Source organism: Sebastes umbrosus, chromosome 5 (genome assembly GCF_015220745.1).
Source record: "Sebastes umbrosus isolate fSebUmb1 chromosome 5, fSebUmb1.pri, whole genome shotgun sequence".
NCBI classification, from domain to species: Eukaryota; Metazoa; Chordata; class Actinopteri; order Perciformes; family Sebastidae; genus Sebastes; species Sebastes umbrosus.
The window spans coordinates 1,852,706-1,868,183 of record NC_051273.1 but is presented as its reverse complement, the minus strand read 5'-3'; the positions used below and the strand labels follow the sequence as shown (position 1 = coordinate 1,868,183).

The following is a 15,478-nucleotide window of genomic DNA, read 5'->3' as shown; positions in this document are numbered from 1 at the left end:
AGCTGAGTGAAAGTTAATGGGATGGAGGGTCCTCAGAGGGCACGGAGGGAAAAAAGGGGTCATGACATTTAATCGTCGTGCCCCGACAGGCCGAGGCTCTGACAGCGAGGTCAGGGGGGGACAGAAATGGACCAGGGAGGACATGGGTGGGGCAGAGAGACACAAAGGCTCTCTCAGTCCCCCTGTAACCCCTCTCCTATGGCTTAACTCTCTGGAATACACCTGGAACACGACCCCGGGCCACGATGACACCATCTCAGTGATCCGGGGATGGGAGGAATCCCTCTTGAAGGACACGTTTACCCTAATTTTATATAAAGACACTGGAGCATAGCAGCTCATTGACTCTGAGGTAAACATCGTGATTCAGGCTTTGCCGTAACCGTCAACCAACGCTGGTCATCTGGACCAATCACGAGGCAGTTTGGCGTAGAGCCACAACACAACAGGAAGCCGTCGGCGTAAACACAAGCTCTAAACACAGTAAACACAAAGCGACATAACGCTGCTGATTAAAGACGTCTTCTGAAGAGGTGTTCACAAACAGAAACAGTCAGTGAGAGATGATGCTAATCTGTCGGTGCAGAAAGTCAACAAATCAAGCTGAGGAGAGATAAAACAGAACATAATGTGATGGAGATAATGTGAGGGAGGCCTGATAGTTTCAACATTTTCACACAAGCTTTATCCATAAGTTGTGTTTTTCAGAACAGTTGAAACCACATCCACTGCTGAGCATTTAGAGAAAGCGGTTTGTCAGCTAAGAAAAAAGAAAAAGAGTCATCTGGCTTTACTTTGTGGACTTTTATTTTGAAATTTCAAGTTTTCCCTCTTTAAACAATCTAGTTTGAGCTCCGTCTCCTCAGCCTTAAACAGTAACAGGAAATAAACCTCAGGTACATATTTAAACTGGTACTCTTTCTACTTCTTTGGGGGATAAAGTAGTTGTTATGGATAAAGAGATATGACTAATGTGGCAATAATCATTTTACTGTACATGTACTGTGTATAGGTTGTCATACTTACATGACTTCAGAGTTACTAAACAAAGGTTTAGTAAGAGGGCTTATGTTACGGAAGTTTGACCTCTAATTCATTTGTAGCTTTGTATAACCAGCAATATGAAAGTAGTATATAATCAATACCAGTCACCATTTGTCTGGAATAATGTACAGAGTAGACTGAAACAGACAACAACGTTCTCGTCCCAACTCGTCACATACCGCCGCTTGGTCACGCCCCTTGGCATAACCAGCGCCACTTTATTTTTGGCATCAAAACCACTATAGTTAGGTTTAGGAAAGAACTACATGGTTGAGGTTAAAACTACGGCGTTTGTACAATGAAAATGAAACTGAACGTTGTGAACAAACAGCTGATTGTAACGTGACGCACAGGACACAAAGAGCGGTCTCTTGTTGTTCGGTATTTGACGTCCTGGGGATGAGAACGGGCTGAAACTTGACACACTTATGTCGAATTCAAATCTTTGGGTTGATATCAGTTTTACAAAAATATATTATATAATAACTAATATAACTAACTAATATATAAGCATATTAGCTTGTATATTATCATAGTATTTTATATATATATATATATATATATATATGTAATTCTGCTATTTTATTATTATAATTTTATTTCATTATCATTATTATTTATTTATTTATTTTATTGTATTTATTATATGTTTTTCTGTACTCAGGTCTCACTTCAGATGGTTTCTGTAGACCCATCTCCTCCCCCAGCAGCAGCAGCCTCTGATTGTTGGTAAATTGAGGTTTGTGTCCTGTTGAGTCGACTCTTTTAATCTGAAAGGGTCAGTCAGACCGCTGGTCGACTGCTTGTTGGTACAGTGCGGTTTCTGAATTATAGAACAGATCAATTCAAGCCAAAACCCGCCAGCTGTCATAATATCTGAGGGTTTAGAGGTTAATGGTGAAGGAGCAACATGATGGAGTGTATGTTTTCTGAGCTCTGTGAAATGAATGGATTATCAGTGCAGTGTAATGAGGGGATGCAGCTTCTGCAGCATTTTACTGTGTAATAACCTGACAGTATTAATGGATCAAAATTACAATCAAACTACTTTTTCTGTAACATAAGCACTGACATAAAATTATTGTATTGTTTTTCATGTATTTCTTTGTTTTTATTGGATTGTTGTCCATTGATTGGTTAGTTTTTCTGCTCATTTTGTTTGCTTCTTCTTGTCATTATTTTCTGTTGTATTTTTCTAAATTATGTTAACTTATATTTCCTTTCTTTTTCTGCCTTTTTTTGTTATTGTTTATCTTCCTCCTTATGTTGAGGGGAGGTCCGTTGTATAAATGCCTGTGGCATCTTGATCTCTCCTGACACATTTCTTATTTTTCATTATCTGGATTTTATGCAGTCTTATGTATGTGCAAACAATAACCAAATAATAACCAAATAATAACCTTGCACATGATGAATTTGCACATCTTTATTCTCTCAATCTACCTCATTGCATTTATTGAAAATAAAATAGAAACTGCACACATTTTCACACTTGTCTAATGTATATATGTTATCCTTGTTTAGATTTGTTTTAGTTGTAGTATTTTGGCATATTTATATTTTTTATTTTTATTTTATTAGCTGTAGTAGTTTGGCATATTTATAGTGTAATATAGTGTAATATATTCTTTACATTGTGTATTCTATAGATATCCTATATATCTTTCTTCTAGTGTTGATGTGTATATTTTATGTGTATTTACTGTTCCTGTTTAATGCCTGGATAACCTGCTGCTAATAACAACAACAAAATAATATATATATATATATATATATATATTTCAACCTATTATAAAACAATAAATATGTAAATGAAAAAGTAACTGATGCTGACATTGAGAGTGAATGTGGTATAGAGGCTCAATTTTCACCCATGAAAACATATCCTATAACTCAGCAGTCTGACGGCTTTTATATAATTTATAATACTTTTTAAAGTATTTTAAAGTATTATTTATAAAGTATTACTATGTAGTACTACAGTACTAAAGTCTGTACAGTGTAGCTTTCCTCCTGGGCTGAATGAGAGTCAGTTTGGAGTGTTTGTTTATACAGTATGTAAGAATATAACAAGTATTACTATGTATTACTACAGTCTGTACTGACTCAGGCTGAATGAGAGTCAGTCTGGAGTGTTTGTGTATTACTGTGTATTACTACAGTACTACAGTACTACAGTACTTCATGCTGAATGAGAGTCAGTCTGCAGTGTTTGTGTATTACTGTGTATTACTACAGTACTACAGTACTACAGTACAGTACTCCAGTCTGAGAGTGAGTCTGCAGTGTTTGTGTATTACTGTGTATTACTACAGTACTACAGTACTACAGTACAGTACTCCGGTCTGAGAGTGAGTCTGCAGTGTTTGTGTATTTCTATGTATTACTATGTATTACTACAGTACTCCAGGCTGAGTGAGAGTCAGTCTGCAGTGTTTGTGTATACAGTATGTAAGGATATAACAAATATTACTATGTATTACTATGCATTACTACAGTACTACAGTCTGTACAGACTCAGGCTGAATGAGAGTCAGTCCGCAGAGTTTGTGTATTACTGTGTATATTACTCCAGTACTCCAGTATACAGTACTCCAGTACTCCAGTATACAGTACTCCAGTACTCCAGTATACAGTACTCCAGTACTCCAGTATACAGTACTCCAGTATACAGTACTCCAGTATACAGTACTCCAGCATACAGTACTCCAGTACTCCAGTATACAGTACTCCAGTATACAGTACTCCAGTACTCCAGTATACAGTACTCCAGCATACAGTACTCCAGTACTCCAGTATACAGTACTCCAGTATACAGTACTCCAGTATACAGTACTCCAGCATACAGTACTCCAGTACTCCAGTATACAGTACTCCAGTATACAGTACTCCAGTATACAGTACTCCAGCATACAGTACTCCAGTACTCCAGTATACAGTACTGCAGTATACAGTACTCCAGCATACAGTACTCCAGTACTCCAGTATACAGTACTCCAGTATACAGTACTCCAGTATACAGTACTCCAGCATACAGTACTCCAGTACTCCAGTATACAGTACTGCAGTATACAGTACTCCAGTATACAGTACTCCAGTATACAGTACTCCAGCATACAGTACTCCAGTACTCCAGTATACAGTACTGCAGTATACAGTACTCCAGTATACAGTACTGCAGTATACAGTACTGCAGTATACAGTACTCCAGTATACAGTACTCCAGTATACAGTACTCCAGCATACAGTACTCCAGTACTCCAGTATACAGTACTCCAGTATACAGTACTCCAGTATACAGTACTCCAGCATACAGTACTCCAGTACTCCAGTATACAGTACTGCAGTATACAGTACTCCAGCATACAGTACTCCAGTACTCCAGTATACAGTACTCCAGTATACAGTACTCCAGTATACAGTACTCCAGCATACAGTACTCCAGTACTCCAGTATACAGTACTGCAGTATACAGTACTCCAGTATACAGTACTCCAGTATACAGTACTCCAGCATACAGTACTCCAGTACTCCAGTATACAGTACTGCAGTATACAGTACTCCAGTATACAGTACTGCAGTATACAGTACTGCAGTATACAGTACTCCAGTATACAGTACTCCAGTATACAGTACTGCAGTATACAGTACTGCAGTATACAGTACTGCAGTATACAGTACTCCAGTATACAGTACTCCAGTATACAGTACACAGTACTGCAGTATACAGTACTCCAGTATACAGTACACAGTACTGCAGTATACAGTACTCCAGTATACAGTACTGCAGTATACAGTACTGCAGTATACAGTACTCCAGTATACAGTACTCCAGTATACAGTACACAGTACTGCAGTATACAGTACTCCAGTATACAGTACACAGTACTGCAGTATACAGTACTCCAGTATACAGTACTCCAGTATACAGTACACAGTACTGCAGTATACAGTACTCCAGTATACAGTACACAGTACTGCAGTATACAGTACTCCAGTATACAGTACTGCAGTATACAGTACTGCAGTATACAGTACTCCAGTATACAGTACTCCAGTATACAGTACACAGTACTGCAGTATACAGTACTCCAGTATACAGTACACAGTACTGCAGTATACAGTACTCCAGTATACAGTACTCCAGTATACAGTACACAGTACTGCAGTATACAGTACTCCAGTATACAGTATACAGTACTCCAGTATACAGTACACAGTACTGCAGTATACAGTACTCCAGTATACAGTACACAGTACTGCAGTACACAGTACTGCAGTATACAGTACTGCAGTATACAGTACTCCAGGCTGTCTGCAGAGCTTCACTACAGCAAAGGTAGCTTCTGGTTACAAACTTTGGACCAATCAGGAGGCGTCTTTCCTTCGGCTCAGCAGAGCAGCAGAAGTTGAACCTGGACCTCTTCAACCGAGAACCGACAACTCTCTGCTTTCATAACCAGACTGACAATGCTCCTTCACTTCCGCTGACACATCCGATAGCCAACCAGTTGTCATTGAAGGATCCGTTTCCGAGTAATGACAATGTTGGGTATGTATGTGCCAGACAGATTCTCCCTCAAGTCGTCTCAGGTCCAGGATGGAATCGGTCTGTTCACGGCGAGGCGGGTGAAAAAGGTTTGTAGAGTTTCCGACTGTGGACACTTTGTAACCGACTTTAACACGCAGGCAGCGGCTTAATGTAACTCTTTACACCCAGATGTGAGAGCTGTGGAGGAGTTTTAATGTCCTCCTGGTTCTCTAGAGTCTCTAATGTCTCCGTGAGTCAGTGAGCGAGTCGACTCTCCGGCTGCTGCTCTGACGTGATGTGCCACGTAGCTGCTGCACTCATCCAGTTGTTTCTCTCCTTCACTGTGCAACTATGTAACTATCTAACTATGTAACTAGGCAACAATGTAACTATGTGTTCATGCACAAGAAGGAGAAGAAGGAAGAAACAAAGTAGCGTTACACACATTCTACATGTTACATTCCTCTTAAAGCGGATTTCACAGTAATGTCAGATAGACAGAGGAGGAGTGGAGAGTGTCAGAGGATGAATGGGTTCATGTATCAGTGGAGATGCGTTCACGTTCAGCAGGCTATTGTTATTTAAATGTGCAGGTTGAGGATGAACCTGAATGCAACACTCTCTAACAGCATACTTTAGACCACGCCCCCCTGATGTCTGGCTCCTCTGGGAGGTCAGAGAGGCAGAAATGTGCAGAACTGAAGGATGAACTCTCAGGTCACATTCAGTGGAAGAAGTACTCAGATCTGTTAGGAAAAGTAGCACAATACTACTGTGTAGAAAATACTATGTTGCATGTAAAAATCCTGCATTCATAAGTAAAAGTATGAGCATCAAAACATACTTTAAGTACCAAAAGTAAAAGTACTTATTATGCAGAATGGCCCATTTCAGAATAATATATTTTATATTATTGGATTGTAAATATTGATTCATTAATGTGTTCATCATTTTAATGTTGCAGCCGTTAGAGGTGAAGGTTTTACTATAAACACTGCCGGGTAGCAGTCAAATCGTATCTATATCCATGATAATACATCATGTATTTGTTAATTATATTTTGTATTAATAATCTGAATAGTATAGTATAGCGCAACAGAAAATGGAAATACTCAACTAGGGCTGCAGCTAAGCGTTATATTCAATGTTGATTAATCTGTAGATTATTTTTCTTGATTAATCGAATAGTTGTTTGGTCGATAAAAAGTCCAGGATGATGTCCAAAAATGTCTTGTTTTGTCCACAACTCAAAGACATTCAGTTTACTGTCATAGAGGAGGAAAGAAACCAGAAAATATTCACATTTAAGAAGCTGGAATCAGAGAATTTAGACCTCAAATCAATTATCAAAACAGCTAGTGATTAATTTAAAGGGACTGTGTGTAAGTTTTTACACCTATAAACTTTTTTTATTGAGTGAACAGGTTGGAACCTAACCCTAAAAAATTAGACCTTACACAACTTTTCTGGGTTTCCTCTATCAGCCTGTCGACTGCTTTTAATGTGAACAATGCGGGACGTTTTTTTCCGGGACAATCCAACGGATGTGACATCATGCTACAAGCTCGCAAGTGCCTATGCTCTCTTCAGCTCCACTTACAGTGCTAACATTGTGCAACCATAGTTAACGTTCGGTTAGAAATGGAGTCCGCTAACGCTGAGAAAAAAGGACCACAACCCAGACTCCAACACAAACTCCACGGAAGCACAAAAAAAAACAAAGTTATATCTGGTTTAGCAAAACAGGAATGTGACCGACATCAGGGGAAAACTAGGATCAATATCCTTTGATTGGTCAGCTAACATTACTGCCAAGCATGTGAGATAAATAGTGATGTTGTAGTTTTAGCTGTCAGTGACATTCAGTCTTGTGTGTGTCGCCTCACTGTTTTGACCGATGCTCGCCCGCGTCTACGTAGAGCGAGCACAAGCGACAGCAACAGTTGACTCGTTGACTTGTCAGCGTCAGGTGTCGCTGTTAACAAGAAATTTCCAATTCGTACCACTAAGCGATTAATTGTTGCAGCTCTACTTATATTTACCCATAATTATACGTCATAATGTACTTGTTAATTACATTTTGTATTAATAATCTGAATCTTCACAGTAACTAGTACCTAATGTTGTCAAATAAATGTAGTGGAAGAAATACAAGTACCTCAAAATTGTACTTATGTACAGTACTTGTGACCACTGGTCACATTAAACCGTAGGCGTGCCCACTGACTGTCCAACATTTACCCACAGTGCAACAGTGCTGGTTTGGACAGTCCACTGGACTGTGTGATGTTTTAGTATAATTCATTTTGGATGATTTACAACGTCTTCATGTTTGACAAATGATCTCTGTTTGCTTTAAAGGGAGAAAAGTTTGGCCCTTTTGCAGGCGAGAAGAAGCTGCCCAGTGAGCTGGATGAGAGCTCCGACAGCCGGCTCATGTGGGAGGTGAATGCACATGTTCTTCTTTACACCGCTCATACATACATACATCTTTACAGAGCTCATACATACATCTTTACACCACCTTCACATACATCTTTACCCTGCTCATACATACATCTTAACACCGCTCATACATACATCTTAACACCGCTCATATATACATCTTAACACCGCTCATACATACATCTTTACACCACTCATACATACATCTTTACACCACTCATACATACATCTTTACACCGCTCATACATACATCTTAACACCACTCATACATACATCTTTACAGAGCTCATACATACATCTTAACACCGCTCGTACATACATCTTTACACCACTCATACATACATGCTATCACCGCTCATACATACATCTTTACACCACTCATACATACATCTTTACACCACCTTTACATACATCTTTACACCACCTTTACATACATCTTTACACCACTCATACATACATCTTTACACCACCTTTACATACATCTTTACACCGCTCATACATACATCTTTACACCACTCATACATACATCTTTACACCACCTCTACATACATCTTTACACCGCTCATACATACATCTTTACAGAGCTCATACATATATCTTTACACCGCTCATACATACATCTTAACACCACTCATACATACATCATTACCACGCTCCTACATACATCTTTACAGAGTTCATAGATACATATTTACACCGCTCTACACATCCAAAGGTTTCACAATGCAAAGGTTAAAGTGGTTAAAAGCTAAACTTTGAACCAAATGTGTGTTTGCTGTTCCGCAGAAGTCACTCACAGGAGACTTTATGTCGTAACACTAGCTGCCTCACACCTGTAAATGCTGTATTCAATATGAAATGAACAGAGTAAATCATCTCCTTGCAGCTCGTATTGCAATGAAGCACAAACACGTCCTCTATTTATCAGAGGACAGCTGTGGAGGAAACACACAGCTGTTTTCAGTTCTGTCCAAATATGTTCGCAGTGTTTCTGTGATAACATTTAATTACACTGCAGATCAATTAACATACTGTCTGATTTAAAGTGACTCTGAAGCCATTGATTTTAAACCACTGAAATGAATGCTGTGATGTAGTTATCTGTAGCTGCCAGCCTGTGCATGTGATCCGGTTTTCACACTTTGATGCACAGAAGACAAACCAACAAGAGAAGAAGAAGAAGAATCAGTCGTTCACTTCTGACAGCTCATACAGTTATTGTGTTTTTTATTTTTTTTCCTCCAGGTCCGTGGCAGTAAAGGAGACGTGCTGTATATTCTGGATGCTAGTAACCCTCGCCACGCCAACTGGCTGCGGTTCGTCCATCAGGCGCCTTCGCAAGAGCAGAAGAACTTGGCGGCCATACAGGTAGATTTCCTCTCATTGGACCATGAATCCCTCAGACTTACCTCATAAGACACACTGGAAAGACGCTTTTTACAGGCGATACACAGTCAGGACCGCTTTTTTAACATGTGGCTGTAAAGAGACCTCTAAGAGAGATATTGTGTTACTTATACAAGTAGAAAATATATAAATATAGTTATTTATTTTTGATTTTTAAAGGTGTATTGTGTTTACCTTGCACGGCAGTTATAGATTCTCGCGATATCATGAGATCATTGCGGGAACAGCGGGATCACATATCACACGTAAATCCATGTTGTCATACTTCTGTTAATGCGTTTGTGTCCAGTAAGCCAGGACCAAAGCACGGACCAATCAGTGTCCTGTGAGCAGCTAGGGGTGTGGCTTAGGTATATGTTTGACTGTTTGAATGTTGGTTCTAACAATATCAGCTCCTGAAGAGGTCAGGGGTGAAAGTAGGCCAGTTTCCTTTCAGACCTGGAGCGACACAACGCCTACGTCCTCGCTTGGTTCTGTGGGGTCTTACGGCGCTCCTCATGCAGACGAGCACTCCGCGAGTAAACGCTGGCTGCTATGCGTGGCAACCATGGAAACAGTATCTGTGCACTACTGTAAACTACAGTATGTAGTACCCTGCCGGTACAACTGTGTGGTGTATCAAATATTCCTAATCACAGTTTGGCTTGTTGACACGTCATTAACATTGCAAGATAGGGCAATTGTGCTGCGTTCATGTGGTGTCGGAATAATCGGAAATACAAGTTCCCGACTGTTAAAATTCACATGAATGCCCCCTTAAGTCGGAACAACAACTCAAACCTTGAAAAGTTTTGACAACATTTACAAATTATTCTGCAGCACTTTCACTAATTAGATAAATAATTAGCTACACATGATGTCAAGTGTTTCTAATTTCTATTCTTTTTCTAAAGAACGATACTGAAGGCGATGTTTTTGCTCTTTTCCCGACTGACTTCGGCAACCACAGCGTCTCAGCTGAAAACAACGCTGCACCTCACTGCTCTTCTGTGTTCTGCATTCATCAATAAACAAGTATTTAATTAGTTTTTAAAACTGTCATCTTTGTCATTTAAAATGCAACAATAAGTCATTTGCAATTTGCTGTTGAGTTGGTCGTTATCACTGCAGGGGAAATTCTTTCCCCGCGACTTCTTACAGATAACATACATATTGAATAAATGACAATACGATGGTGAGAGAGTGAACACGGTGAAAATGCGTAACTTGCCTGCTACTACACTATCGGTTGCGAAACAAATTCAAATCCTCGGATTCGTGTGAAGTTCAACTTTGGTGAACTTTCAGGTGAATATCGTGCATGTGTGACGTTGCCTTTAAGCGTGGAAAAGTGACACAACCCCAGGACTCTGGATCTGGTATGTTTCACCTACTGCCCTCTTGTGCAAAAGATAAAACAGATCGTTCTCTCACGATGGAAGACAAATAGAGGGGGGGGATGATGAAGAGGAGATGAACATTTTGGGCCAAGTTCCTGCCATTAATACGCCGATGCCCCAAAGTGATCGGTCGTTTAAAGGTCATCGTGTGTGTTGAAGCTCTGCGTTCCATCAACAGTGACATTTATTGTGTAGCTTTCCTCTTCTTAATCGTTATTTATGTGTATTTAGAATCCCATAGTTAAAACTAAATGACTGTTTGATTTTATTAGCGTGACCTTTAAGGACCAGGAAGTTAATGACAACATTTTTAACATTTGATCTTTTGATCTGTGGCCTCAATCAGGCTGAACAGCCTGTTGTCTGGGTGTAATGAGTTCAACCTCCAGCCAGCCTCCGTAGCTCCTCACAGTGTACTAACATAAACGCTTGTAGATGTATTCTAACCATGTTGTTGTGTCTCAGGATGGAGAGAACATCTTCTACCTGGCTGTGGACGACATAGAGACGGACACGGAGCTTCTGATTGGCTACCTGGACAGTGACATGGAGGAAGAGGAGGAGGAAGAAGAGGAGGAGGTCATCAAAGACGATGATGAAAACAGTAAAGAAGCTAAGCACCTTGTTGAAATGGGTACAGTGGAATTATGTTTCAACCCATTCATTTATCATATCTACATTTCATGTTTCACGTTCTCCACTCATTGCGTGTGTTTGTTCCACGTGTCTCCAGAACTAGTAATAAAGAAGGAGGACCACCCCTGCCTGCTGTGTGAGAGCAGCTTCCCCAGCGAGGAGATCCTGGCCGCCCACCTCCAGAGTCTCCACCAGAGGCCCAGCACGGAGGAGAAGGAGTTCAAATGCAAAAACTGTGGCAAGAAGTTCCCCATCAAACAGGCTCTGCAGCGCCAGTGGGTTCTCTGTTCCACCACTAAACTGCTTGTAGTTTTATTTAACGTTTTAACAGCGAGGGTTGACCCCTCTGAGGAGATTAGTCCACTAATCGGTCGTTTTGGTCTCAGTCCACTAACATTTCTTTAGTCTTTTTTATATTTTTTAGACGCTTCAACAAGCATTATAAGCAAATACAAAAGTCATATAATCAACAAAAGTAAACAAACCAGAAAACCTAAAATCCAAAAGCAAACGTAAAGTTAGCGACATAAATCACTCAACTAAACGATTAGTCGACAAAATCGTGTGAGTTAGTCGACTAAGAATTTCTTTGGTCGAGGACAGTCCTAATTCAGACAGGCAGTATGAGAACAATACAAAATACAAGAAATGAATCTGGAAATGAGCACGATATGTCACCTTTAAGGTTTTTTTTCTTTCTTTGCTTCAGTTAATTCAGAAGGAGGATGTTGCTGGTTCCACAAAAAAACGTAATCAAATTAAAAATAAAATGAGAAGATTGATACGACTCTCATAATCCCCCATGAAAACCCACAAATTGTAGTTTTTACATTTTGGTTTTTGCAGAGTGAAGCTAACTGTTTCCCCCTGTTTCCAGTCTTTATGCTAAGCTAAGCTAACCGTCTTCTGGCTGTAGCTTTATATTTAACGTACAGACGAACTCTCAGCAAATACATTTCATTTCCCAAATCCTGAACTGTTCCTTTAATTAGATTTAATTAGTTAATTTAATGAAACGTTAGTGTAGATTTGTGTATTTGTTCTTGACATATTCCGGGTAAAACCTGATAATTATTCAGATTCATTTATCCTGTATCCTCCTTGGCTATTTGTTTGTCTTTCACCGTCACCCTGATGTGTTTCATTTCCTATTTGGTGCCTAATTTGTTTTTTATTTTGAATCCTTCCTCAGTGTTTTGCATTGTTCTGAGTCACTGGACCCGTCAGGTGACTCTAAAGCGCACCAGTGCTCCCTCTGCCACAACACCTTCAGCTCAATATCCAGGTAACTAAGGGAGTTTATGAACTGGAAACTGTACAATGTGCACATACCATTTATTTCCTGAGACGCACAGTTAGATGACGATCTTTCTTCTTCTTCTTATCCTGTTCTGTGTAGTTTTGAGCAGCATAAGGAGGCCTGTAGAGGAGACGCCAGGTTCATCTGTAAAGCCGAGAGCTGCGGCAAAAGATTCAAGAGCAAGGACGCTCTGAAGAAGCATAAAGGAAATGTTCACACAGGTTGGCACCTCCGTCTCTCCCCGTGTATGATTGTCTCTTCTTCTATCTCCAGCACACACACACACACACACACACACACACACACATTCACATGCATAGCAGCCCAACGTCATGTAATGGAGTTAATTGTCCATTAGCAGCCTCAGCACTCAAGGAACCGCAGTAACAGTACTTGACCTCGATCAGTTAAAATCTCTGCGATGTTGAGACTCATCTCTAATTACTCGCGCTCCATAATTGCTGACCTGTGTGTTCTGGGGCGGCTCACTCCTTTAGATAATTGGACTTCCATAGCTATTTATGATGGGATGTAGGGCAGCGGGGATCTACACGCGAATCAAGTATCAACCCGAGATTAAGACGTTCGTCTCAGAGGCTGATGATCCGGCTCTTTATGTTTTACCAATGTGGTCGGGACAAGTGGTGTGTGGGCGGGCGAGGGGGGGAAGTGGATCAGACTCCTCAGATGTGGGTCATGTGATTCAGACGGGGATAAGAGGAGTTCACTGTCCACTAAAACTTTTTTTTTTTCTGTTGCTGTGTGAAAATTGCTTTGAAATTGTTGTCATGATTGCCCACTTTTTGTTATGTAGGTTAAGTTTGTTTTTTCTTTCCTTTAAAAGGGAGCGCACGTCGGAAACTCACGTGCACCATATGCAACAGAAAATGCTCCTCCTCTCTGAATCTACAAGAACACAGGAAGGTGAGACTCAAACGATCCAGATGCTTTGCATCGGATCTGAGAGGATTTACTCTGCTCACACGGTTTTGCATGATCCATTTTTAGAGCGATGTCTCTTTTATGCTGAATCCATCACACTCCACTTCCTCTATAACTCAGTCTAACGTCTTAATCCAGCTCTCCTCTCTGCTGCCTGAGTTCACCGTGTTCGGTTGTTGCCCTCTCCACGTGAGGCCGTCTTTATGATCGGGTTGTTACAGATATATTCTAGGTGACAAAGAGCAGCGTGCTGGTTTCTCGTTCACTAGCTCATCCCCACTGGTCTTGTGAAATTTAAGAGGCTGTGTTGGCAGACAATAAGGTTTGAACCTTGGCGTCAGGATTCTCCCTCTTATTGATGGACTACACATTTGAACGGTGCTGTTTTTTTTAAAGTGGCAACAGACGACTTTTTAACTCCCGCCTAAAGTTTCCAAGTGGTATTATTGTTGCCGCCGCTGTCACTCTCCCTCTTCACCTTATTTTCCTTCCTCCATCAACGGGGCTCTTTTGTTAGTTAAAGTTTCCATTGTTAACGTTTACATTATTTTGGTTCACCGTCCGCCATCTCCGCTACCCGGGGATAGCGACTGTAAGCTTTAATGTTTTGTTGAGTTGCCTCTCAACAAAATGCAGGATTCAACGTTAATGTTTTTTTTAAGTGGGTCAGAAATCTACTCGCTCAAAGTCCATTTTTACTTGCTCCTATACAAATTGTTTTATTTATTAGTGGTTTTTGAATAACAACAAAGACTAAAGTTAATTGTCAAGTTTTATCCGCGTTGCGTTTTGCCCACATCCTGTAACGCCGCCCAACTAAACTCCTGTTTCCAGGATCATTGAAGTGCTCGCTTGCGCTTCAGCTCATAAACTTTGTCTTTAACCGCTCGCGAAAGCTCGATCGGTGCTGAGCATGCGCAACTCTCAACAGAGATGAAGCGAGATGGCTCACTCCTCAGCTACTTCCATCAGCTCCGGGATAAAAACAACGTGTTTAATTCTTTTTTACCACTTGCCCGATCGGGGTAAGTGAGTTGCTAGATTTACGAGCCCGACGAGGAGACGGGCAAGCGGGCAATCCTTACGGTACGTGTCCACAGCCTCCGTGCTTTCCACGCCCCCCATTCATTGTCTATGTAAGCAGCCGCGCAATGCATTCTGGTAGCGTGGCGTCGCGATTCGAGAGACTAGGCGTCACGACGCCCGCTCCTCATTTGCATAAAGTTGAGAGCTCGTCTACTTTATGCAAATCACAGACGTCCGACGCGACCCGCCGCCTCTTGATACTCCCGAGGATCTTTTAAACTAAACGTTGTTGATCTAAAATAAAGACAGATTCATCAACTGCATGGATTATTTCTCGCCTCAAATGTTTTCAGAAACACATTTTAGTGAACTATTTACGTGAAATAAGAGAAGAAAGTTTCCAAACGAGCCTCCATACTGGTTCCGGTTTGAAAGCTGGGAGCAGCAGCCCACGGCGGGAAAGCGTTCGTCCAATCAGGAGCCGAGTGCCTTGTTTCTAGGGACAGCACAAGCATCCAATGCTGGGAAGCGTCGCGTCCCCTCGCGATAAAAAACGCCCCTGTGGACACGTACCATTACTGTTGAGCCCTGAAAATGCTCTCTGGTAGGCAGTGATGCAGTGTATATGTATAAGGCTTTTACTGTAAAGGTAACAACGGAAGCTGACGTTGACAATGTGGGACACAGAAAAGAGTTTGCCGTCTTGGTTCAGTTGCTATTTTACTACCTTCATAAGTATAGACGCAACTCAAGCGCTATCCTCTTCCT

General features: G+C 40.8%; 2 protein-coding genes across 5 annotated transcripts in view; both read left to right on the top strand.

Annotated features, from left to right (window-relative positions):
- Window positions 1-61: 61 nt before the first annotated feature.
- Window positions 62-5,387, top strand: LOC119488465 (dynein heavy chain). Its single transcript, XM_037770170.1, has 10 exons — window positions 62-297; window positions 4,014-4,118; window positions 4,150-4,518; window positions 4,550-4,758; window positions 4,797-4,892; window positions 4,931-4,981; window positions 5,035-5,115; window positions 5,154-5,204; window positions 5,243-5,263; window positions 5,302-5,387. The coding sequence occupies exons 1-10, from the start codon at window positions 62-64 to the stop codon at window positions 5,385-5,387; spliced, it is 1,305 nt and encodes a 434-aa protein (XP_037626098.1).
- The window catches only part of prdm5 (PR domain containing 5), a 44,901-nt gene continuing 34,783 nt past the window's right edge, over window positions 5,361-15,478 (top strand). The window contains exons 1-9 of one of the 4 annotated variants that reach the window (XM_037771119.1): window positions 5,361-5,682; window positions 7,937-8,020; window positions 9,266-9,388; window positions 10,321-10,441; window positions 11,272-11,440; window positions 11,540-11,717; window positions 12,635-12,727; window positions 12,842-12,963; window positions 13,587-13,666. In XM_037771119.1, coding sequence (XP_037627047.1) covers window positions 7,989-8,020; window positions 9,266-9,388; window positions 10,321-10,441; window positions 11,272-11,440; window positions 11,540-11,717; window positions 12,635-12,727; window positions 12,842-12,963; window positions 13,587-13,666 — 918 coding nt within the window. In that variant the 5' untranslated portion in view covers window positions 5,361-5,682; window positions 7,937-7,988. The remainder of the gene's footprint in view (window positions 5,683-7,936; window positions 8,021-9,265; window positions 9,389-10,320; window positions 10,442-11,271; window positions 11,441-11,539; window positions 11,718-12,634; window positions 12,728-12,841; window positions 12,964-13,586; window positions 13,667-15,478) is intronic. The other 3 variants (XM_037771120.1, XM_037771118.1, XM_037771121.1) reach the window with 3 other exon arrangements.

What these genes read in the sequence shown, in the direction of transcription:
- LOC119488465 (XM_037770170.1), top strand. Translation starts at nt 62, where the DNA reads ATGACATTTAATCGTCGTGCCCCGACAGGCCGAGGCTCTGACAGCGAG. An exon ending in ACTCCAGTATACAGTACACA is followed by an intron (nt 4,982 to 5,034) that starts GTACTGCAGTAT and finishes TGCAGTATACAG; the next exon opens with TACTCCAGTATACAGTACTG. An exon ending in ACTCCAGTATACAGTACACA is followed by an intron (nt 5,205 to 5,242) that starts GTACTGCAGTAT and finishes TACAGTATACAG; the next exon opens with TACTCCAGTATACAGTACAC.